Source organism: Salvelinus namaycush, chromosome 3 (assembly GCF_016432855.1).
Source record: "Salvelinus namaycush isolate Seneca chromosome 3, SaNama_1.0, whole genome shotgun sequence".
NCBI lineage: Eukaryota > Metazoa > Chordata > Actinopteri > Salmoniformes > Salmonidae > Salvelinus > Salvelinus namaycush.
In genome coordinates this window covers 61,780,502-61,805,318 of record NC_052309.1, presented here as the reverse complement: position 1 = coordinate 61,805,318, position 24,817 = coordinate 61,780,502, and the positions used below count along the sequence as shown (strand labels likewise).

At 40.6% G+C, this 24,817-nt stretch overlaps 1 protein-coding gene across 3 annotated transcripts; it reads left to right on the top strand.

The window, feature by feature from the left end:
* The first annotated feature begins 568 nt into the window (after positions 1-568).
* On the top strand, positions 569-24,178 carry LOC120034424 (nuclear body protein SP140-like). Of its 3 annotated transcripts, none has more exons than XM_038980979.1 (15): positions 569-1,128; positions 7,063-7,237; positions 7,470-7,697; positions 7,909-8,028; positions 9,478-9,611; positions 15,723-15,770; positions 16,337-16,385; positions 16,581-16,700; positions 17,428-17,567; positions 17,773-17,841; positions 20,949-21,076; positions 21,345-21,462; positions 21,620-21,694; positions 23,364-23,507; positions 23,714-24,178. In XM_038980979.1, the coding sequence occupies exons 1-15, from the start codon at positions 985-987 to the stop codon at positions 23,825-23,827; spliced, it is 1,806 nt and encodes a 601-aa protein (XP_038836907.1). In that variant the 5' UTR covers positions 569-984; the 3' UTR covers positions 23,828-24,178. The 3 variants fall into 3 exon arrangements, with proteins under 3 accessions (XP_038836907.1, XP_038836924.1, XP_038836915.1); XM_038980996.1 differs by having other exon boundaries at positions 23,411-23,507; positions 23,714-23,831; XM_038980987.1 differs by lacking the exon at positions 15,723-15,770.
* The last annotated feature ends 639 nt before the right edge of the window (positions 24,179-24,817 follow it).

Sequence of the window (24,817 nt, the reverse complement as noted above, 5' to 3'; positions counted from 1 at the left end):
GACAGTTGGAAATTGGATTTGAATATTGAAATAATGTTGCAAATCTTAGAGAGACAGATAGTAAGGTTTATACAAATCTCCGCTGTTAAAAACTAAATGTTAGTCTAATCGTATTGTGAGATATTGTCTAGATGATTTTTATAGTGGAGATCAAGTTCACAGCATTGACCAACACTGATGCCTTTTGGACATCTCATATGTCTTTTTTGGTGCCATCTGGACAGGTCTTGATTTCCATATCCACGGATGTTGGTTTTTGGTCCACTCTGGACCAAATCTGAACTAATCATAGGCGTCTGTGTTTGGTTCAGATTTTGTCCGGTCTGGGCCAGTCTTGATTTGGCCCAAACGTAGAGGTCTACAAATTATGTATTTTCAACTTTCAATCAGAACCGAAAATGAACCTGATTTCAACATCTGGAAAATACTATTTTCACCTTTCAGAAATTGACTTAAACGTCTGTGAAAATACGTATTGTAGACGTCTTTTTAACGTAATTTTGCTTACTGGGACTATTCTCGCAAGGGGCGGAAATGTAGTCCTCTCGCCTAGGGCGGCAGAGTGGCCAGTACGCTACAGTCATATGTGCACTTTCACTTTCCAAAAGTAATTTGAAGTGGCCTTCCGTGCTGGCGGGAGATCTATTTTATCTTCGAAAATAACAATAACAACATGTTGTAGGCCTACAGATGAAAACGTTTTGATTGCGTCCATCGTCCAAACTGGAATGTAGACTATTTTCGTCTCGAATGCTTTTGCGCGTCTATCGTCTGAATGAATCTATCCACCCTGGGCCTGTATTGAAATGTAAATAGCCTACAATCATACTTTAATTTCTGAATCTATATGTGCAACCCAATTTGAACCGGTTCGTTAATTATTAAACTGTTAATAATATTCAGTCACATGGTAAATATATAGCATTTTTTTTTCAACAAAGAAAACTGAATCGAAGAGGTGAACTGCATTTGCGATCGGCGCCAATGGACCCGTTGGATTTTTTGACAGATAAGCAGTTACTGCAGTTTTTCCGCTGTAGTAGGACAGAAATGTCGTGCATGGAGCAACCACACACCTTTCTTAACCAGCTCCGAGACCACCACTTCATTCCAGAGAAAATGTACAAGGTGAGCAGTAGAGACCGCAACATTTCGACAGACATACCCGCCTGCCCACTCAAAGGTTCAATTTAATCCCATCGGTCACAATACCGAAAAACAACTTTTGTAAGCCTACTTTTGTAAGCTAAAAAACAAATAAATTATTGAAATGTTTAGATATTTTGTTTAGGGTCTAATTTACATATGTGCCTTAATTTTCAATGCGTTTACTTTAAAGGGGTCGTTATGAATTTGAAGTAATTTATTGGCTGCTCGGTGGCAAGTAAAATTCTGTATTTAATATTAAAGTACACCTACTGTAATATAAATACAGTAGCATAGCAAGTACTGTGTAATGACACAGTACATTACTGTAAAATTGACTGTGTTAGGTCTATACTGTAAAAAAAAAAGTTAATGATACCATCATTGAAATGAATGAATGATTGGATGAATGAATTACATTTATTGAGGTGAGGGTTTGTATTTTACTGTAATTACAAGGGATTGGTGCAAGATTTGACAAAATATTTAGGAAGAGGTCATCATCTGAGGAAGTCTGTGAAGGAAGAAACCAAATGGAAAAAGTGGAAAGCAAGTTATGTCCAAAAAACAGATTTTCACCAAGTCAAATACATTCATTGTGTTAGAGGTATCATGATACTTGTATCTAAACCAAAGTAGATCATTACAAGATTGTTCTATACATCACATTAGTCGGGGTCTCTGTAAGCTTCAATATGAGTTCCTAAACCTAGCATAAAAGTGCATCCTTGTAGCTGTGTGGGCTAATATATAAATGTTTGCCTTCTGGTAAATTGAGCCAATGACCATGGGGTAAGTTGAGCCAATTTAAGTGTTTTCTTCCCAGGCGTAATGCAAGGCATTATTGCTGGGAAATGAGTCAACAACAGGGCCTGGCCTATATTAGAAGTGTTGTAAAAAAAAAAAAGTTTTTGTTAGGTTAACTCACATTAACTCAGCACCGGGATTAAAAACTATAATTGAATATGTACAGCGGGATCTGTTAGCAGAAAAATTATTTTATTAACAAAAGGTAAACAAATACGTTTTCTTAACATAACGTTTTTGTTGTTGCAGTTTTACAGCAAATTTCCTGCAATTCTACACATTTTGCCATGTGGAGGGGAGAAGTTTTTGCAGTTTTAAAAGCTATTTATGTGACATGGGCTAACTGAGTGACTGTCAGTGAGTGACATAACGAGGAAATCTGCTGATGCACAACCAAGTTTCGAAATTGCATCTTGTGTATTCTACTATTCAAACTCTCAACAGTAAGTTGAGACCCCGACTGAGTTCCCCCCCCCCCCCCCCCCCCCCAAAAAACAAATGTATATATTTTTTTTATTCGAAAAAAACATCTGCACCTGCATATCTCAGCACAAATACCCATATGAACCAGGTTTACACCTGTGGCCATGTCCCAATACTCTGATAAACCAGGGACCCTTGTGACTATTCAGCAAAACTCACATAAGGTCTACCATTGTGTAAGAGACACTAAACAAACATTTCATACCTCTGTGTCCTCATACAGTTGAAGTCGGAAGTTTACATACACCTTAGCCAAATACATTTAAACTCAGTTTTTCACAATTCCTGACATTTATTCCCTGTCTTAGCTCAGTTAGGATCACCACTTTATTTTAAGAATGTGACATGTCAGAATAATAGTAGAGAGAATTACTTATTTCAGCTTTTATTTCTTTCATCACATTCCCAGTGGGTCCGAAGTTTACATACATTCAATTAGTATTTGGTAGCATTGCCTTTAAATTGTTTAACTTGGGTCAAACTTTTCAGGTAACCTTCCACAAGCTTCCCACAATAAGTTGGGTGAATTATGTCCCATTCCTCCTGACAGAGCTGGTGTAACTGAGTCAGGTTTGTAGGCCTCCTTGCTCGCACACGCTTTTTCAGTTCTGCCCACAAATTTTCTATAGGATTGAGGTCAAGGCTTTGTGATGGCCACTCCAATACCTTGACTTTGTTGTTCTTAAGCCATTTTGCCACAACTTTGGAAGTATGCTTAGGGTCATTGTCCATTTGGAAGACCCATTTGCGACCAAGCTTTAACTTCCTGACTGATGTCTTGAGATGTTGCTTCAATATATCCACATAATTTTCCTACCTCATGATGCCATCTATTTTGTGAAGTGCACCAGCCCCTCCTGCAGCAAAGCACCCCAACAACATGATGCTGCCATCCCCGTGCTTCACGGTTGGGATGGTGTTCTTTGGCTTGCAAGCCTCCCCCTTTTTCCTCCAAACATAATGATGGTCATTATTGCCAAACAGTTCTATTTTTGTTTCATCAGACCAGAGGACATTTCTCCAAAAAGTATGATCTTTGTCCCCATGTGCAGTTGCAACCGTAGTCTGGCTTTTTATGGCAGTTTTGGAGCAGTGGCTTCTTCCTTGCTGAGCAGCCTTTCAGGTTATGTCGATATAGGACTCGTTTTACTGTGGATATAGATATTTTTGTACCTGTTTCCGCCAGCATCTTCACAAGGTCTTTTGCTGTTCTGGGATTGATTTGCACTTTTCGCACCAAAGTAGGTTCATCTCTAGGAGACAGAACACGTCTCCTTCCTGAGCGGTAAGATGGCTGTGTGGTCCCATGGTGTTTATACTTGCGTCTATTGTTTGTACAGATGAACATGGTACCTTCAGGCGTTTGGAAATTGCTCCCAAGGATGAACCAGACTTGTGGAGGTCTACAATTTATTTTCTGAGGTCTTGGCTGATTTCTTTTGATTTTCCCATGATGTCAAGCAAAGAGGCATTGAGTTTGAAGGTAGGCCTTAAAATACATCCACAGGTACACCTCCAATTGACTCAAATGATGTCAATTAGCCTATCAGAAGCTTCTAAAGCCATGACATAATTTTCTGGAATTTTCCAAGCTGTTTAAATGCACATTCAACTTAGTGTATGTAAACTTCTGACCCACTGGAATTCTGATACAGTGAAATAATCTGTAAACAATTGTTGGAAAAATTACTTGTGTCATGCACAAAGTAGATGTCCTAACCAACTTGCCAAAACTATAGTTTGTTAACAAGAAATTTGTGGAGTGGTTGAAAAATGAGTATTAATGACTCCAACCTAAGTGTATGTAATCTTCCTACTTCAACTGTATGTAGCTACGGCCCTACTGTGCAGGGGTAGACCTGTTTTACAGTGTATGAGTAATCAGGCTTAGTTGACTAATTGGTGTTATACCACTGTACTATGGGTTTATCTATGAAATGATACGTATATACAGGTCAAAGGTCACATGACTAAGATATGCAAATAACAGGGTTGGGGTGTGCAGAGAATAGCTGGATATACAGGTAACTGAAAAAATAAAGGAAACACATAACAGAGCCGCCAGAACTCTAATTTTATGTGGGTGTTAGGGTTAGGGCATCGGGTTAACGGGGCTGGAGTGTGTGAGTAATTGGGTTTAGGTGTGTGGGTAAGTGGGCTGAAGTACAATGCCAAGCGTCATGTCTGGAAGAAATCTGGCACCATCACTACAGTGATGCATGGTGGTGGAAGCATCATTCTGTGGGGATGTTTTTCAGCAGCAGGGACTGGGAGACTAGTCTGGATCGATGGAAAGAGGAACGGAGTGCTCAGGACCTCAGACTGGGGCAAAGGTTTATCTTCCAACAGGACCACGACCCTAAGCACACAGCCAAGACAAGCAGAAGTGGCTTCAGGACAAGTTTCTGAATGTCCTTGAGTGGCCAAGCCAGAGCCCAGACTTGAACCTGATCAAATGTCTCTGGAGAGACCTGAAAATAGCTGTGCAACGACGCTCCCCATCCAACCTGACAAAGCTTGAGTGGATCTGCAGAAAAGAATGGGAGAAACTCCCCAAATACAGGTGTGCCAAGCTTGTAGCGTCATACCCAAGAAGACTCAAGGCTGTAATCGCTGCCAAAGGTGCTTCAACAAAGTACTGAGTAAAGGCTCTTAATATTTATGTAAATGTGATATTTAATTTTTTTATGTCAAAAAAATGTTTTTGTCATTATGGGCTATTGTGTGTAGATTGATGAGGGGAAAACAACAATGTAATACATTTTAGAATAAGGCTGTAACGTAACAAAATGTGGGGGTCAAGGGGTCTGAATACTTTCCAAATGCACTGTATATAGATATTGCGGCTTAGGCGTAGGGGTAAATGTTTGGTTCAGATTTGGTACTGTCCCGACCGGCCTTGATTTAGCCCAAACACAGATGTGTATGATTGGTTTATATTTGGTCCGGACTATATTTGTCCCAAACATAAATGTACATAATTGATTCAGATTTTGTCCGGTCCGGACTGGACAGTACAATGCAGGAGAGTGCAGTACAATACAGTACAGTACAGTACAATACAGTAGAGCGCAGTACAGTAAATAAAACAAGTATAGTTCAGTACATTAGAGTACAGCACAGTAGAGTATAGTTCAGTATAATGTATTGTTCAATAATTTACTCTAATATACTCTGCTGAACTAAACTGTACTATACTGTACTCTACTGATTTAAACTCTACTGTACACCTTACTGTACTGTACTGTGTTACTCTACTTTACTCTACTCTACAAAACCCTGATCCAACCTTGTAACAATTTTTTTTTTAGAATACAGAATTCTTTGGTAAAATTCTTCTTCCTATTTTGCGAGTAAATGTTCCTGGAAGAACCTTTTGGGTTGCCACACTAGCGGAACCTTTCCGGTTGAAAAAGGTTCCTTGAGGAACCGCTCTGAAAAGGGTCATCGAGGTTCTTTGAGGAACCCCTGTGTAAAGGTCAATGATGTGTATAAACTCTGGATGACAAAGTGGGTGCTGTATTGAAGCCACCGTGCAGCCATCTTGGTATTCTTCCATTGTAAAAAATACATACATTTTTGACGAGTTTATGTGAGCTAAACATAAGATAAATATAAAAACATTTTCCTTAAACTATTTGGTTTTTGAGTATTAATGTTACTGTCTCCACTACAACAAAAAATACTTAAATACATTTCATTTTGTCCTGAAATACTGTATTACTGTATAGTAATTCCATTAATTCCTCTGGAGGACTGCTGTAAATCTCTCACGGAGAAGGTGACTTTTATCAATATATTCGGCTCTATTTACGCTCAGATTTGAAAGTTCTAATTAGCATCAAAGTAGACATCCTGCAAGACTACAAATCCTTGCAAGCTCCTGCATGTCATTTCTAGCTGACACCTTTGCTAACAGGTATTGTGTCAATTTTAAACTTGCACAATACACTTCACAGAATTGTCAATTTAAAGAAATGTAGATAATTTATTCATGACTACATTTAGCTAACATTAGATAGTTAATCCAGAGATTCTTACCTTTGCCTCGATTCAGCAGTCTCGTCCAGATCATCATGGCATTTGTGGTTCTTTATGATAACTACATTAGCAGCTAAATAGCGTTTCATTTATGGGGGGGTAAATACATGCGAATATATTGATAAAAGTTACCTTGTCCTAGAGAGATTTACACGGTTATCAAAACATCAAGCCTACATGAAACACATCCCTTATTTTAAGTGTTTAAAAAAAAACGATGGGATAAACGATTGTAACCATTTCCCGGCTTGACTGCTAGAGGTTCCTTGAGGATCTCCGGGGTTCATCGGGTCAACACTAATTGTAAGAGTGTTCTGTGTACACTAAGACCATTCACTGTCATATTACTAGCTGGGTACAAACAATATAAATAACAGGTCTTTGAATGTTATTGTAAGAGTGGACTTTGGAGTTGATGATCATTGATTAGTAATGCCTGACGTGTGTCCATGAATTTCTGTCTGTAAAAAGGAACTGATTGGGATGGCAGTTGCTTCTAGAGAATCACATCTAGAATCTACTCCAGTCACAAATTGTTAACCCCCACAAATTGGACCATGGTGTTGTATTTGACCCCTCCTGCAGAAGCTGATTCAGTGTAGGAGTAAGGAGGTGAGGGAGAAGGGTGTGTACCAGGTGTTGGACTGGGTGGAGTCAGAGAGGCCCGACAGCATCAAGGTGTTCTGGAACTGTGTGTTCAGGGACCACCTCCTGCAGCAGTACCCCACGTTACGCCTGCTACGAAACCGCCTGCTGGGCGGTCAGTTCTGGAGTCTTCACTCTTATTATTGTATTATTATGGCATTTGTATGGATAGGTTAATATCTATATATAATTCTAACTCCTAGTATAGTATAAATGTAGTCACAATGGTGGATTCTTTGAAGTTGAGGTTCAAAGCCCTGTCTAATTTGTAATAATAATAATTTTTTATTAGGTGTACATGAATTAGGTTGCATGGTTGGCTCAATTTTGCCTCCAATCCCTTGTAGGGTCGTTCACATTTTATGAGAAACTGCCAGAGAAGGTGGAGAAGGAAGAGGAGGAGGATAAGAAGAAGAAGGGTTCAGTGGAAGGAGAAGAGGAAGACGAGGAGGAAAAGGAGACACGAAGGAAAAAGAGGAACCAGAAAAAGAGAAGTGAGAGTGCGGAGGAGCAGCCCAGCACGTCCACCCAGTCCAACCCCAGTCAGAAGAGGAAAGTTCAGAGGCCCAAATACTGTGAGTTCCAGGCTTCGTGTTCCCTGGGGGAAAGAGGAGGCCTTGAGTAGGGAAGTCTAAAGGACCTCTAACTTCAAACAGACATTTTCTTGAGTAAATATTGACTCCTGAATTCATAGCGTAGGTAGTAGGTTTGTTTTTTGGGGGGGTGAAATATATTTTTTATTTCAAGTCACATCTTAATGACTGTCCCCAATGTGTCCCCATGCAGCTTCTCCTTTCAGTAAGAAGGAGAAAGCTGACATCTGGACCTGGCCCATCTACAAGACCCATCTCCCAGTCACCTGTGGGGACAAAGAAGGCACGCTCAACAGGGACAAGCTGGCCAAAGGTAGGTCATAACAAGGACTTTATGTGATGTGTTTGTGTGTAATGGTGGATGTGTTTTGGCCGAATATCCTTGCCTGAGACCTTAAAAGTGGCAATCTGCAGTTGCTACATACATTTTGGGATTTATACATTTATGATATATACCCATTAATTCTCGAAGAATATAACTTATAAATACCTCATGAGCTTAGTTCAACTGTCGTACCCCATCAGAACAAAATGCTGTATACGCTTGTTTAACTCCAATGTTTGTAAACAAAGTAAATGTAAACACACACTCTATACCCTCAAAACGTGGTTAAAACTAGAATGTTAATAGCATGGATGGTCAGTCCTTGCCTCCATAGCTCTTTTTTTCCACCACCATCCCTGAGCTTTTAACGAAACAGTGGTGTGGAATGGTTTGTTATTGTTCAAATTGCTGATTGCCCCTTTAAAAACTCCTCAAAACCAGGGCCCGTATCCACAAACATCTCAGAAAAGGTCCTAGGAATTTTTTACGACAGTTTTAAGACAAAAACAAAAACTCCCAGCCCAGAGTTGGTTTTAGGATGATGTTAAGACACTGATCAGACAAACTCTGACCCAGGAGTAAAATCAACTCATAAGAGTTTATCTCAGCGGGTAATCACGACATTTTGAGCTACCGCAAAGGAAAGATCGTGATGAGGCTCATTGACATTGTTGCAAATTATGGGGAATAACCAATCGCGATGAGGCATTACCAGCTGTAAACTCTATAGGTAACACGCAACCATGGTGAATGTGACTGTAGCCTACATCAAATGTTGCAATGATAAAAAGTTTAATATTATTTTCACCTGGCACGATCACTTTGCCAACCACAGGAGGCTGGTGGCACCTTAATTGGGGAGAACTGGCTCTTGGTAATGGCTGGAGTGGAATGGAATCAAATATATCAAACGCATGGTTTCCATCTGATGCCATTCCATTCGTGCCATTCAGCCATTATTATGAGCCGTCCTCCCTTCAGCAGCCCCCACTGTTGCCTACTCTAATATGTTGGCATGCATATTTTTCTTTAATTCTGATGGTTGTTTAAAGTGGAATTTTTAACTGGTTAGGACAGCTCATGAGGTGTCCTAAATATATGTCGACTAGGTGTGACTTATGACTAAAGGCTTCAAGGATAGCTTTTATTTTTTACCCATCAGCACTTACAATAAATGTTCTCTACAGGAAACCCAGGTTTCAATCACAGTCAGGCACATGTGTACAATGGTCTATTTGACTTTGCATGGTTTGCACCAATTTGTGGTGGTGTGTATGATGTCTGACTTCCTCATTGGTTTGTCCCAGGGGAGAGGTGCATTGTGGTTCAGATTTGCTGGTTGATGTCTGACTTCCTCATTGGTTTGTCCCAGGGGAGAGGAGAATTGTGGTCCAGGGTTGCTGGTTGACATCTGACTTACTCATTGGTTTGTTACAGGGGAGAGGTGCATTGTGGTCCAGGGTCGATGGTTCATCCCAAGTGGCTTTGAGGAGTTTGGGGGGAAGAAGAGCAGTAAGAACTGGAAGTACAGTATCCGCTGTAGAAACACCACTCTGGGAAAACTGATCCAGGTACAGCATATATTTTGATTTAATTTATTTGACCATTTAAAAACACAATTCAACCAGACGTGATAGCACAGAAAAGTTGACCAGCTTAGTCACTTTTTTATTTTTTTTACCCCCTTTTCTCTCCAATTTCCGTGGTATCCAATCGCTAGTAATTACTATCTTGTCTCATCGCTACAACTCCCGTATGGGCTCGGGAGAGACGAAGGTCGAAAGCCATGCGTCCTCCGAAGCACAACTAAGCCGAAGCACAACTAAGCCGCACTGCTTCTTAACACAGCGCGCCTCCAACCCGGAAGCCAGCCGCACCAATGTGTCGGAGGAAACACCGTGCACCTGGCACCCTTGGCTAGCGCGCACTGCGCCCAGCCCGCCACAGGAGTTGCTGGATCGCGATGAGACAAGGATATCCCTACCGGCCAAACCCTCCCTAACCCGGATGACGCTAGGCCAATTGTGCGTCGCCCCACGGACCTCCCGGTCGCGGCCGGCTGCGACAGAGCCTGGGCGCGAACCCAGAGACTCTGGTGGCGCAGCTAGCGCTGCGATGCAGTGCCCTAGACCACTGCGCCACCCGGGAGGCCCAGCTTAGTCACTTTTCATACTCTAATCAGGCCCATGTCATTTGGACAATGTTTCCATACACTACACTGGGATATATATAAAAAGGTCTGTATCATATACAATATCATATAGGGGAGACTGCCGTTGGTTGTCACACATTTTACTCTTGTGTGTATTTCTCAGCACCGGTATATCTTACAACACTCTTTTCAAATTTAGGAGAAACACCAAGGTCTTGGGTTGAAATGGGGGCTGACTCTTTTTATCTTCATATCTAATTACAAGATGGAGTCATTGTAAGACCTTTAAACAAGTTAACATTCACAAGGCTGCAGGGCCAGATGGATTACCAGGATGCGCACTCAGAGCATGCACTGACCAGCTGGCAAGTGTCTTCACTGACATTTTCAACCTCTCCCTGACCCGTCATCCACAGATGACGCAATCTCTATTGCACTCCACACTGCTCTTTCCCACTTGGACAAACGGAACACCTACTTGAGAATGCTATTCATTGACTACAGCTCAGAGTTCAGCACCATAGTACCCTCAAAGCTCATCACTAAGCTAAGTGCCCTGGGACTGAACACCTCCCTCTGCAACTAGATGTTGGACTTCCTGACGGACGTACCCAGGTGGTGAGGGTAGGCAACAACACATCTGCCACGCTGACCCTCAAGACCAGGGCACGTAAGGGGTGTGTGCTTAGTCCCCTCCTGTACTCCCTGTTTACCTACGACTGCGTGGCCACGCGCGACTCCAACACCATCATTAAGTTTGCCGACGACACGACGGTAGTAGGCCTGATCACCGACGACGTTGAGAACCTAACGGGAGGAGGTCAGAGACCTGGCAGTGTAGTGCTAGGACAACAACCTCTCCTTCAACGTCAGCAACACAAAATAACTGATCGTGGACTACAGGAAACGGAGGGCCGAGCACACCCCCATTCACATCGACAGGGCGGTAGTGGAGCCGGTCCTGAGCTTCAAGTTCCTCGGTGTCCACATCACTAAGGATCTATCATGGTCCAAACACACCAACACAGTCATGAAGAGTGCACAAAGACGCCTCTTCCCCCTGAGGAGGCTGAAAAGATTTGGCATGGGCCCTCAGATCCTCAAAAAGATATACAGCTGCACCATTGAGAGCATCTTGACTGGCTGCATCACTGCTTGGTATGGCAACTGCTTGGCATCTAACAGCAAGGCGCTACAGGGGGTAGTGCGAATGGCCCAGTACATCACCGGGGCCAAGCTCCCTGCCATCCAGGACCTCTATACCAGGCAGTGTCAGAGGCCCAAAAAATCGCACCAACTGTTGTCACCTTCTCACCAAGATGCTTGGTGATGGTCTTGTAGCCCATTCCAGCCTTGTGTAGGTCTACAATCTTGTCCCTGACATCCTTGGGATCTCTTTGGTCTTGGCCATGGTGGAGAGTTTGGAATCTGATTGATTGATATCTTCTGTGGACAGGTGTCTTTTATACAGGTAACAAGCTGAGATTAGGAGCACTCCCTTTACGAGTGTGCTCCTAATCTCAGCTCGTTACCTGTATAAAAGACACCTGGGAGCCAGAAATCTTTCTGATTGAGAGGGGGTCAAATACTTATTTCCCTCATTAAAATGCAAATCAATTGATAAAAATGTTTACATGCGTTCTTCATGATTTTTTTGTTATTCTCTCTCACTGTTCAAACAAATCTACCATTAAAATTATAGACTGATCATTTCTTTGTCAGTGGGCAAACGTACAAAATCAGCAGGGGATCAAATACTTTTTTCCCTCACTGTATATATATATATATATATATATTATATTTGTTTCCTTTATCTTTATAATTTTACCCTAATCCTTCCACCCCTCCCCTAGTTGGAGTAAAATAATGGACAACAATACTTAGGCTTATACTTTCAGCTTATACATACTATATACATTTTACGAACACAGTGTAATTTACATTACTTATATTTTTTATTCGTTTTTAGTCCGACACTTTAGCTATCCTCAACCCCTTCCATCTATCTCTAATTTCCATACATTTTTCAATCGTGCTGTAATGTTTCACAAAAATTCTGAACCTTTCTATTCTCATAGTTTCTACAGATGGTAAATTAAAGATTCAAATTGTTCCTAAAATTATTATAATATTATTGATCGATTGACTATGGCTTTTCAAGTCACCCAGCAGTGCTATTTGCAGAGTTAGTTCCAGGTAAATGTTGTAATTCTTCAGCCATTCCTACATTTACGTCATTTAACTGATGCTCTAATTCAGAGCGATTTACAGGAGCAATTAGGGTTAAGTGCCTTGATCACGGGCACATCAAAAAGGGCTCTTAACCTCTAGGCTATCTATCTCTTCGCAGCAAAATCTGCAGAACTGGGATTGGTTGTATTCCTCATATACGTAACATTCTACTGGTTGCAAGAATTTTGTATAATAATTGAATGGAAAAACTGAAACGTTTTAACCCAGTGTTGTTTTGTGTATCAGTTCATCGGCACATCGAAAATCTTTTCCTAACTATTTTGTGACCTGCATGGCACAGCTTTCAATTTTTTGGTCCTTAAATGTGTCACGATCGTCGTAAGGAATGGACCAAGGTGCAGCGTGGTAGGCGTACATATTCCTTTTAATAAATGAACACCGAACAAAAAACAACAAAATTAACAAACGAAACGTGAAGCTATACAAATACACTACTCAAAAAAAATAACGGGAACACTTAAACAACACAATGTAACTCCAAGTCAATCACACGTCTGTGAAATCAAACTGTCCACTTAGGAAGCAACACTGATTGACAATAAATTTCACATGCTGTTGTGCAAATGGAATAGACAACAGGTGGAAATTATAGGCAATTAGCAAGACACCCCCAATAAAGGAGTGGTTCTGCAGGTGGTGACCACAGACCACTTCTCAGTTCCTATGCTTCCTGGCTGATGTTTTGGTCACTTTTGAATGCTGGCGGTGCTTTCACTCTAGTGGTAGCATGAGGCGGAGTCTACAACCCACACAAATGGCTCAGGTAGTGCAGCTCATCCAGGATGGCACATCAATGCGAGCTGTGGCAAGAAGGTTTGCTGTGTCTGTCAGCGTAGTGTCCAGAGCATGGAGGCGCTACCAGGAGACAGGCCAGTACATCAATAGACGTGGAGGAGGCCGTAGGAGGGCAACAACCCAGCAGCAGGACCGCTACCTCCGCCTTTGTGCAAGGAGGAGCAGGAGGAGCACTGCCAGAGCCCTGCAAAATGACCTCCAGCAGGCCACAAATGTGCATGTGTCTGCTCAAACGGTCAGAAACAGACTCCATGAGGGTGGTATGAGGGCCCGACGTCCACAGGGGGGGGGTTGTGCTTACAGCCCAACACCGTGCAGGACGTTTGGCATTTGCCAGAGAACACCAAGATTGGCAAATTCACCACTGGCGCCCTGTGCTCTTCACAGATGAAAGCAGGTTCACACTGAGCACATGCTTTTCTTCAACAAATGTTGGTCTTTAATGTAGGGCCAACAGACAAGTTCCTTACCTTCTTCCCCTTCCACTTTTGTGGTAATGTGGCAATCAGTTGGTTGTAATTTTGGATATAGCAGACATTTCCATATATTTTTGTTATCTACATGTGTGACGTAACTCCAACAGTCATATTTCTGATATCATTAACAAAGATTATATATATTTTTTAAATCAATTAGTATATTTGAGTTTAACCATAATATTTGTTCTAATATTTGTTCTGTCTTTTCTGAATCATAAAACTGAAATTGCAACCGGCTTTCTATAGTCTGTTTTTAAAAAATAGTGATATTCTGGGGATTATTTTATTTTCAAATAACTGAAAGTGAGAAGTTGTAATCTGAATTTGCACATGCTGTATATAGATTTTTCTACTGTACTATTGATTGTATGTTTGTTTATTCCATGTGTAACTCTGTGTTACATGTGTTGAACTGCTTTGCTTTATCTTGGCCAGGTCGCAGTTGTAAATGAGAACTTGTTCTCAACTGGTTAAATAAAGGTGAAATAATGTATTATTTTTTTTAAATAAAGGGGAAAAGGCCATTTTTTAACATGGGGTGAGCAATTCTTACTAATCTGCTGGAAAACCAGTTCGGATTTCAGTTCAACTTTTGTATGACTGAAGCCTTTAGTGAGATGTTCAAGGCTTTAATATTTAATCATGTCCATCCTCCGAATTCATATTCATTATATAAATTGACCTGTTTAATTTTACCTGGCTTGCCATTCCAAATAAAGTGGAATATTTTTTGTTCATATAATACTTTTTTTAAAAGTCGTTTGGTGTAGGCAGGGCAACAAGTAAATAGGTGAAATGGAATATGACTCAATAATTTAAGATGCTAGTTAACTCGTGGCTTGACCTAGGGACTCAGAAATAGGTTTGAAATATAGCTCTCCCTTTCTTCTTTTCAACAAACGTACGTGTTCATGGATACTCCCATAATTCAAACATCTACAAAGAAAATATCACACGTTTTTTTTAAACTTGTACTTATGAAGGAAAAAGGAAACCGCACACTGCTCTTGATAGTATCACTGATATTTAATAAGCTTACATATCGGCCTCACGGCCTTCGTCAGAGCTTTTGTCAATTTTTTGAAAATTGTTGAAATTTGCACCCTTATGTAGACCTAGCCCCACCCACATCCGTTCCAACCATCGAAGGGGGTTGGAGGCAAAGGAAAAACAAATAAGTGCTACCAAATATAACAATATGCATTTCATAAATATTACAAAAGTGTATAAATAAGACGTGTTAAACACGTCTGTAAAACCACAATGAGGACATAGCAAGTTTTCATTAGTCATTGGGTACATCGTACGAAAAACATCAGAGTAATCTTAAATAGGCACATAATTCATGTTCAAATTCACAACATAACATACATTGGCATTTCATCATTAAAGTCCTTTAGGAAATAATGTCTGGAGGGTCAAAATCCAAAAACATTCACTTTTACTCAGAGTATTATTAATATCACCTCCCCTGTCTGATATGTTAACTTTGTCTATGCCACAAAATCTAAAGGTAGAAATGTCATGCTTCAGGTCATTAAAATGTACTGCGACTGGATAATCCTTGTCGTTTCTCCTGATTGAACTTTTATGTTCACTAATTCTCTGTTGAGAGAGCGGGACTTGTACTTATAAAAAAACATACATTCTCCTCACCTTAATGTTTTGTCATGCTGACATGAACTGACCAGGTGGATGAGTTATTTCGAAGAATTCACACAGCTCCATTTCGGTTGGTAGTAATTAGCACTGTGACAACCAACCCGTGAGGCCACCAACCCCGGTCTCCCCTACTCTTACCACAGCATATCGGTTTATCATTACATATACCAGAAAATTGGGCCAGACAGAGCAACGAACTATAGCTATACATTATACCCTTTTTGTTTTTCTGTAAAGAAACAAACTGTACAGTTATTTCACTGATGTTCCATTCAGACACTCAAAAGCAATGTCTGTCCCCCTTTCTCTAACCCCTCCCATCATCATCCCACCAACCTCAGGAAGGTCATTTAACTTCACCAGACTTTAAAAGAAGAAAGAGTGCACAGGTAGGAGACCAAACTTTCAATATACCACATCCTCTGGATTAACAGTCAAACGTTGACTATTTAGTTGTACAAATGCCCTCAAATGCTTAGTACATCCACATCATACTGTATATCTAGATAACAGTTCACCCACATCATTCTATGTAAAAAAAAATACTTTGTAATAACTGAATAACTGTTCGGAGGTCCCTTATGAATGAATAAAACGGTAACACATCATGGTAATTCAGCTTCTGTAAGTACAACCTTATACCATACTGGGCATAGGAACATGTGGGACCATTGAAAATGCATAGAAAGTGCTGCATCGTCATAGCATCTGAGTACATGTTGTTTATGATTGTTAGTCATGAATCAGTTTTATTGCGACATCTAAACTTGACAACAGCTTAGCCTTATCCGTTGATATTGTGATGTTTATACGGGCATGAATTTATATTTCTTGTGCGTGATCATACTTTGACCAGTGATCATTTTGTTTGTCCATGTTCTTACCATATTGGATAAAGAAGAGTCTTATGTGACTGATATATGTAAAAGTGGTCTGTCCCTTTTCTCCTATCTAGGCCAAGAAAGCACTGTTTCCCTCCAACCAATCAATGGGCTCAATCACAGGTATGTGCACTAATCACAACTCAATGGAATCTTTCTGAATCCTTTAGACATGACTATCTGGTAAAGGGGATGGTGTTGTCTCTCTAACTATGTGTTTTTGTTGTTATAAGGTTTTGTGAATAACACAGGCCTGACCCTTCACACTTATATAATAAACCATCTTTCCCTAAACCTCTTTGTTTGTCTTTACTTCAGAATCTAAGGAGGATGACGATGATGAGGAGGAAGAAGAAGCTGAGCAGGAAAAAGAGGAAGTCTTCAAAGTCACCTGTGGAGCCATCAATGGAATGCTACATAAGGATCGGTTTGCATCAGGTACACATTTTATTCTCTCAAGGTTTAGTAAACAACATTCTATAGCTATCGGCATGTCTTTGAAACTATTGAAGGTACTGGAGACACTTTTACATGTTGGCAACCCTCTTTCTCTGGCTGCACCTCAAATACTGCCCCACTTAGTGCTTTTATCAAGCAGAAAACCCATTTCAGAAGATCCACAAGGTCTGCCATGAGAGGGGACTGTATAGTTCCCTTCAGGAAAAGCACCTTCAGTCAGACGGCTTTCACTATGAGAGCTTCCCATGTCTGGAACTCATTGGCGTCAGACGCACGTAACTGTGGAACACACAACCTGTCTGTAGTTTCTGAGGTGTGTAGATATTGTTTGTTAATTTTCTGTCTTTTGTTTGGTTGCTTATTGTGTTATTGCTCTTCCTGTCTGCATACTAAGTGTTAGTTGTCATATGTTGCTGCTCTCTGTTCTGTATGTGCTCATTGTCTGTACTGCCCAGGGACTACGGTAGAAAGTTTGCCGACTGGCTAAAACCGGCACTTGTACTGAAAATGTCCCTGCAAAAATAAACGTAATAAAGTAAAGTAAATGACACACTTTTAGCTATTATCGATAATACGCTACAAGTTATTTTACCATAGCCCCATGTCACTATGGTCAGCTGTAATGCTCCATATTGGATTTATACTAGGGTTATAATAGGGTTTCATTTGAGCTTGTCCTTCTGCCCCTATATTTTTTTCCACACAGGGTCGTGTGGAAAGAGCATCCGTACGGAGCTGTGCTGGATGACCCCGGTGGAGTTTGTGACGGGGCGGTCAGCTCTGGAAGATCCTTCCTGGAAGAAAGACATCCAGTGGGACGGGAAACCACTCAACGTCCTCATCGAGGTACTGACGGAAAGAGAACACAGAGAGAGAGAGATGAAGAGAGATGAGAGAGAAAAAATGTGTGTTTGGCACTTACCAACCTACTGTACAAGGAATGGTTTAAGATAGTCTGCAAGGTCTTTAAGGACCTGTGATGAAAACATTTCCCTTCTTCAAAAACGTTTTACTAGTACTACTGCTGTCTTTGTTTGTTTCTCATTTTCAGAGTAAGATCTTGGTAATCCACTCTCTCCTGTGTAAGTGCAAGCTGTGCAGCTCCACGGCCAAAGACAGGGTACGTTTCTCCCTCGACCCTCGGGAACATGGTGGCACCCACTTACCAATCAGCCAATCACATTGGTTAAACGAATGCTTCAGTTTTAATAATGAAATTCCAAGATGTTTCTTAACATCACTGTAAAGGGAATGAATGAATGAATGACATTTTCACGTCAAATCAGCAGTTGGCAACCCATCCCTTACAGGATTAATTGACACAAACAAATTACAATGATTCACAGTGATAATTATTCTGGTGTCCTGCGCAGTGTGCACCGCATAAATAATGAAGAAGAAATCAGTACATAATAGTAGATAAGGTTATCCAAGCAATAATAATAATAACTCTAGAACAGTAAAAATAATAACAAATAAATACAGAAAAATTCAACAGAAGGTGTTTCAACATGATCTTGCACAAAGAGAAGATTCAAGTGTGAGATCAGAGAGAAGATTGTAAGACATCCCTACAGACAATCTATACACATACGTGCACTTTGCTATATAGGAGCTAAATACTTTTAGAATGTAATTATAGGTTGCCCTTTTTCTTTTATTCCAGGCTTTATCAAGAAATTCAGCAAACAGAAATACACAATGTACAAAAAAACATTTCAGTTTCTCCTCATCACTCAGCCACATATTGCCAGGGTAAATCTGGTGGGCTTTCTGGAATAAGGAAAAATATATATATCTGTCACGGCCGTCAAAGGAAGTGGACCAAAGCGCAGCGTGGTGAGCATACATATTCCTTTTTATTTGAAATGACGCCGACAAAAACAATAAACAATACAAAACAACCGTGAAGCTTAAGGGGGCTATGTGCCACAAGCAAAGTAAACTTCCCACCACGAAAGGAGGGAAGAAGGGCTACCTAAGTATGGTCCCCAATCAGAGACAACGATAGACAGCTGTCCCTGATTGAGAACCATACCCGGCCAAAACATAGAAATGCAAAAACATAGAAAAATTAACATAGAATGCCCACCCAAATCACACCCTGACCAAACCTAAAATAGAGACATAAAAAGCTCTCTAAGGTCAGGGCGTGACAATATCACGGTAGGAAGTGCAATAGATGATCAAATTAATGTTATTCTCTATTTCTTCAAGGTCACAATAGTTACATCGTTTTTCCTCATCCATTTTACCATTATACCGACCTGTTTCAATACGCAGGGGCAATATCCCTGATCTTACACATGGCGATCTCTTGCTTTTAGGTAGGTACATAATATACTGTATCTCTCACACACAAATTCACACTTAATCAAATAAAAGGTGTATGGGTTTATGAAACTTCTTAAGGCTAGGCGTCCCGCTAGCGGGACAACTTCCGGTGAAACTGGAGGGAGCGCAATTCAAATAAATAAATCATAAAAATTATGAATATTAAACATTTAGGAACATACAAGTGTCTTATATCAGTTAAAAGCTTAAATTTGTGTTAATCTAACTGCACTGTCCGATTTACAATAGGCTTTACAGCGAAGGACGGCGCCCCACATCAAAATATTTTTCCACCAGCACAGGTTTCATAAATTCACAAATAGCGATTAAATATTCACTTACTTTTTTTAAATGTTCCTCTGATTTGTGATCCAAAGGGTCCCAGCTACAATATGTAGTGTCGTTTTGTTAGATAAAATCCTTCTTTATATCCCAAAAAGTCTGTTTAGTTGGCGCCATCGATTTGAGTAATCCACTCGTTCAACATGCAGAGAAAGGAATCAAAAAAGCTACCGCTAAACTTGGTTAAAACAAGTCAAAATACGTTTCTATATAATCCTCAGATACCCTAAAATGTAATTAAACTATAATATTTCAAACAGAAAGAAGTATGTTTAATAGGAATATGATATTAGCAGGTGCGCGTCCTCTTCATCGCGTGCGCAAAGACGGATTTCCAACTCTGAGTCCCTGTATCATAACTCATAATTCTTCCTCGTTTGGGAAGAAACAAGCCTGAAACCTTGAACAAAGACTACTGATATCCAGTGGAAGCCATAGGAATTGCATACTGGAAGCTAGATTTCAAAAATTCTGGAAGAGCATGGGCTCTCTCAAAAAAGAAAAATCCAGTTGGTTTTCTTTGGATTTTCTCCTACCATATCTATTGTGTTATAGTCTCCTACATTAGTTTAACATTTCTACAAAAGTCAGAGTGTTTTCTTTCCAATGTTACCAATTATATGCATGTCCTGGCTTCAGGGCCTGAGCAGCAGGCAGTATATTTTGGGCAAGTCAGTCAGGCGGAAATGGAGAAAAATAGACCCTAGCCTGAATCTCCCCCACCCATTTATTTTCATATTGCGTTATCAGTTGTTTTTAGTGACTATATCTCCCTTAATTTGGTCTTCGTACAAATGTTAAAAGTCAAACTGCTGGAAAAGGTCTGACATTTTGGTTGCCCAGGCTCCTCCTGTGAAGAGATCCCATTGAAAAACATTCCCGGCAAGTCTATTCCAAAGTCTCACCATGCACGCCTTCCATCTCACTTCACAGGGTTCCCAGTCCAGTTATTGCCAGTATAGGTGCAAACTTGTAGAAACCTAAAGAATAAGTACTGCTTTGAGATACCTCTTAGCAACTCACACTCCTGCTGAATAGTCCACAACAGGACACACACGTCTGATAAGGTTTGGAATATGTGGCATAACCAACATCTTTGAGTGTTTTTGTTTTTCCTATAAATCTCCCAAAAGCTCTACATGCTGAGTCAGCCAGGGCAGATGTGCTGTATTGAAAGTTCATATGTTCATCAAAATAAAGACCCAAATATTTATAATTGCCAGTAAACTCAAGAATGTCTTCACCACAAAGTTGAAAACCAATTGACTGCACGTAATAACATTTTCCTCAGGTTTTGTGCAGTTTCTGCCATCAAAATAATATAATCAGCATTTCATCATCATTTCTTAGGCCAGTATTTAACTGTTTAATTTATTTTGCCAAATCATCAATAAACATAGCAAACAGAGTTGGTGATAAGGCATGTCCTTGTTTTACACCCGAGGGTGTGGGAAATCAATCTGTACGATATTCGTTAACACACAAACAGACAGTTGGTGCTTGATTGTTAAACAATTCCTTCTCACCTTCCTCTCTTCTCTGTCTTGGCAGCATGATCACGATAACGATGACGACTGCTTCATCTGTAGAAGCCAGGGCAGCTTGATATGCTGTGATGAGTGTCCTCGCTCCTTCCATCAGAGATGTCATCTTCCTAATGTGGATGGCGCCATGATGGGGTGAGAAGAGTTGAGGGTTGATGAGAGACAAGAGTGAGAGAAAGAGATTGATACAAGAGAGGTCTAATTGTTCTGTGTACTGTAGGTAAACGTAGCTGTCAGCTTATTTGTGCACTATTGAAGTGTGTGTGTGTGTGTGTGTGTGTGTGTGTGTGTGTGTGTGTGTGTGTGTGTGTGTGTGTGTGTGTGTGTGTGTGTGTGTGTGTGTGTGTGTGTGTGTGTGTGTGTGTGTGTGTGTGTGTGTGTGTGTGTGTGTGTGTAATCACAGGGATGATTGTCAATGGATGTGTACATTCTGTGTACTGAGGGCCAGTCAGTCGTGTCACTACCCCAAACAAATGACCTACCAGGAAGCCTTAACCTGCCGAATCTCTGACCACCTACTGGTGAGGAGCCTGAATTAATGACTTCTACCATTGGGCCAATTGCCTCAAATTGCCTGTCCATTATAAGCATCATTATATACTTCACATTAAATAATTATTCAGAATTAAATGTAAGCAATCTTTGACCAGTCACATAAAGGTGTGTTTACTCTGACAGGAATGCCAGTACCTCCTGCTGTGTCTATACCAAGCGGACAAGGACCACATCTTTGTGGCAGATCCTTGCATCCACGTAAGTTTGCTTGGTTCTCTCTCTCTCTCTCTCTGTGTGTTTCAGTTCACATACACAGTTGAAGTCGGAAGTATACATACACCTTAGCCAAATCCATTTAAACTCAGTTTTTCACAATTCTTGACATTTAGTCCTAGTAAAAATTCCCTGTCTTAGGTCAGTTAGGATCACCACTTTATTTTAAGAATGTGAAATGTCAGAATAATAGTAGAGAGAATGATTTATTTCAGCTTTTATTTCTTTCATCACATTCCCAGTGGGTCAGAAGTTTACATACACTCAATTAGTATTTGGTACCATTGTCTTTAAATTGTTTAACTTGGCTCAAACTTTTTTGGTAGCCTTCCACAAGCTTTCAACAATAAGTTGGGTGAATTTTGTCCCATTCCTCCTGACAGAGCTGGTGTAACTGAGTCAGGTTTGTAAGTCTCCTTGCTCAAACACGCTTTTTCAATTATTCTATGGGATTAAGGTCAGGGCTTTGTGATGGCCACTCCAATACCTTGACTTTGTTGTCCTTAAGCCATTTTGCCACAACTTTGGAAGTATGCTTGGGGTCATTATCCATTTGGAAGACCCATTTGCAACCAAGCTTTATCTTCCTGACTGATGTCTTGAGATGTTGCTTCAATATATCCACATAATTTTCCTCCCTCATGATGCCATCTATTTTGTGAAGTGCACTAGTCCCTCCTGCAGCAAAGCACCCCCACAACATGATCCTGCCACCCCGTGCTTCACAGTTGGGATGGTGTTCTTCGGCTTGCAAGCCTCCCCCTTTTTTCTCCCAACATAACGATGGTCATTATGGCCAAACAGTTCTATTTTTGTTTCTTTAGACCAGAGGACATTTCTCCAAAAAGTACAATCTTTGTCCCCATGTGCAGTTGCAAACCGTAGTCTTGGCTATTTTATGGCGGTTTTGGAGCAGTGGCTTCTTCCTTGCTGAGCGGCCTTTCAGGTTATGTCGATATAGGACTCGTTTTACTGTGGATATAGATACTTTTGTACCGGTTTCCTCCAGCATCTTCACAAGGTCCTTTGCTGTTGTTCTGGGATTGATTTGCACTTTCGCACCAAAGTACGTTCATCTCTAGGAGAGAGAACGCGTCTCCTTGCTGAGAGTTATGACGGCTGCGTGGTCCCATGGTGTTTATACTTGCGTACTATTGTTTGTACAGATGAACGTGTTACCTTCAGGCGTTTGGAAATTTGCTCCCAAGGATGAACCAGACTTGGAGGTCTACAATTTTTTTCCAGATTTCTTTAGATTTTCCTATTATGTCAAGCAAAGAGGCACTGATTTTTAAGGTAGGCCTTGAAATACATCCACAGGTACACCTCCAATTGACTCAAATTATGTCATTTAGCCTATCAGAAGCTTCTAAAGCCATGACATATTTTTCTGAAATTTTCCAAGCTGTTTAAATGCACAGTCAACTTAGTGTATGTAAACTTCTGACCCACTGGAATTGTGATACAGTGAAATAATCTGTAAACAATTGTTGGAAAAATTACTTGTGTCATGCACAAAGTAGATGCACTAACTGACTTGCCAAAACTATAGTCTGTTAACAAGAAATGTGTGGAGTGGTTGAAAAACGAGTATTAATGACTCCAACCTAAGTGTATGTAAACTTCCGACTTCATCTGTATGTTCAATTGCCAGGTGAGAAACTACACCAGTGTGATAAAGACCCCTATATGGCTGGACAGGGTTGTGGAGAAGCTGCAGCAGAATCTCTACCAAACAGTTCAACACTTTGTGTCTGATGTGTGGCTTATCTTCACCAACTGTGCCACATTTAACAGGGTAAGACTGCAGTATCCAATGTGAAGACTCAGGGCAACATTTTTTTAAACAAATCTTGGAATTGTGCTAATGCATGAATAACACTTTAACAATGTGTCTTTGTTTAATCCATAACAAATATGAATTAGGCTAAATGAGTTGTATTTAATGCATTTCTAGTTTATTATGTTTTCTATACAAATGTGTCTGTCTTTTTTTTAATGAAGGATAATGCAGAGTTCCGTGGAATGGGCAAAAGATTGAAGGATCTATTTGAGAGAGAGTTCAAGAGTACATTCAGCATCCAACTTCAGCATCCAACTGCATCCAACAGCCAGTAGAGCCTTCATCAAGTCTGTACTGTTATCTCACTATGAGACAACAGGGAATATTCACCATGCCCTGGTCTTTCTATACAGCCTTCATACAGACTTGCATGTACATTATTATCCATCTAGTCCTTTCATTAATTTCTTTCATTCGTTCTAGCAATCAAAATGGGTGTGTGATAATAATTGAAATAGAATGGTGGTGATAACATTGCATTTCACACAGTAAATGTTGCTTTGCTAACTTCTCATGCAAGAGCCTTAGAATTCCTCACCTTCCAGGTTCTTACTTCTGGTTAGGCCTCACTAGATTCATGTCCAGGGATTCTGTCGAAAATAAACTCATGAATTTCTAAAACATTATACAACGTAGGTCTACTTCTTTGACTGTGTAGCCTACCAGAATGTGGTTCTGTTGAGGAGAATATCACCAGACAGAGCAGCAGCGCCCTCTTCAGGGCAGTTAGGTCAGCGTCTGCTTTGGGTCTGCCCTCATGCAGGACCTGCGCACGCTGCTAATGTCACCACAATTGCCAGCATCGAATCCCTGCCCAGGAGCGTTGCGCATACATGCTTGGTAAAGAATGCTGCCATTTCTTTTCAGCTTGTTGTAAAGTCACAGATCCGAGAATGCAAATACTGCAATAGTGGCTTATTTTGGGCTGTAGACACATTTGTTTATATCTAATTGAAAGACGAAAACTTTTTAATGATGGAGAGAATTTAGACGGGGTCGAGCGATTCCATAACCAAGACAGTGCGCTTAGTAGACGCGGTAATGTCGTTGAATATCACTGTGAAAAGTGAAGACTCCGGGTCCTTTGACGAAGAATACGAATCATCTTCGCTGCTTTCAGGTAAAAGAGCCTCGGAGTCTGCAGCTCGTCATGATATTTCTCCGGGAGAAGGCGGTCCAATAGAAGACCATGCAGGATATTCAACACAGCATGGGCGGCTAGCAACTAAAACGACCAGCAAACCCATCGTACTGTGTAAATTGTT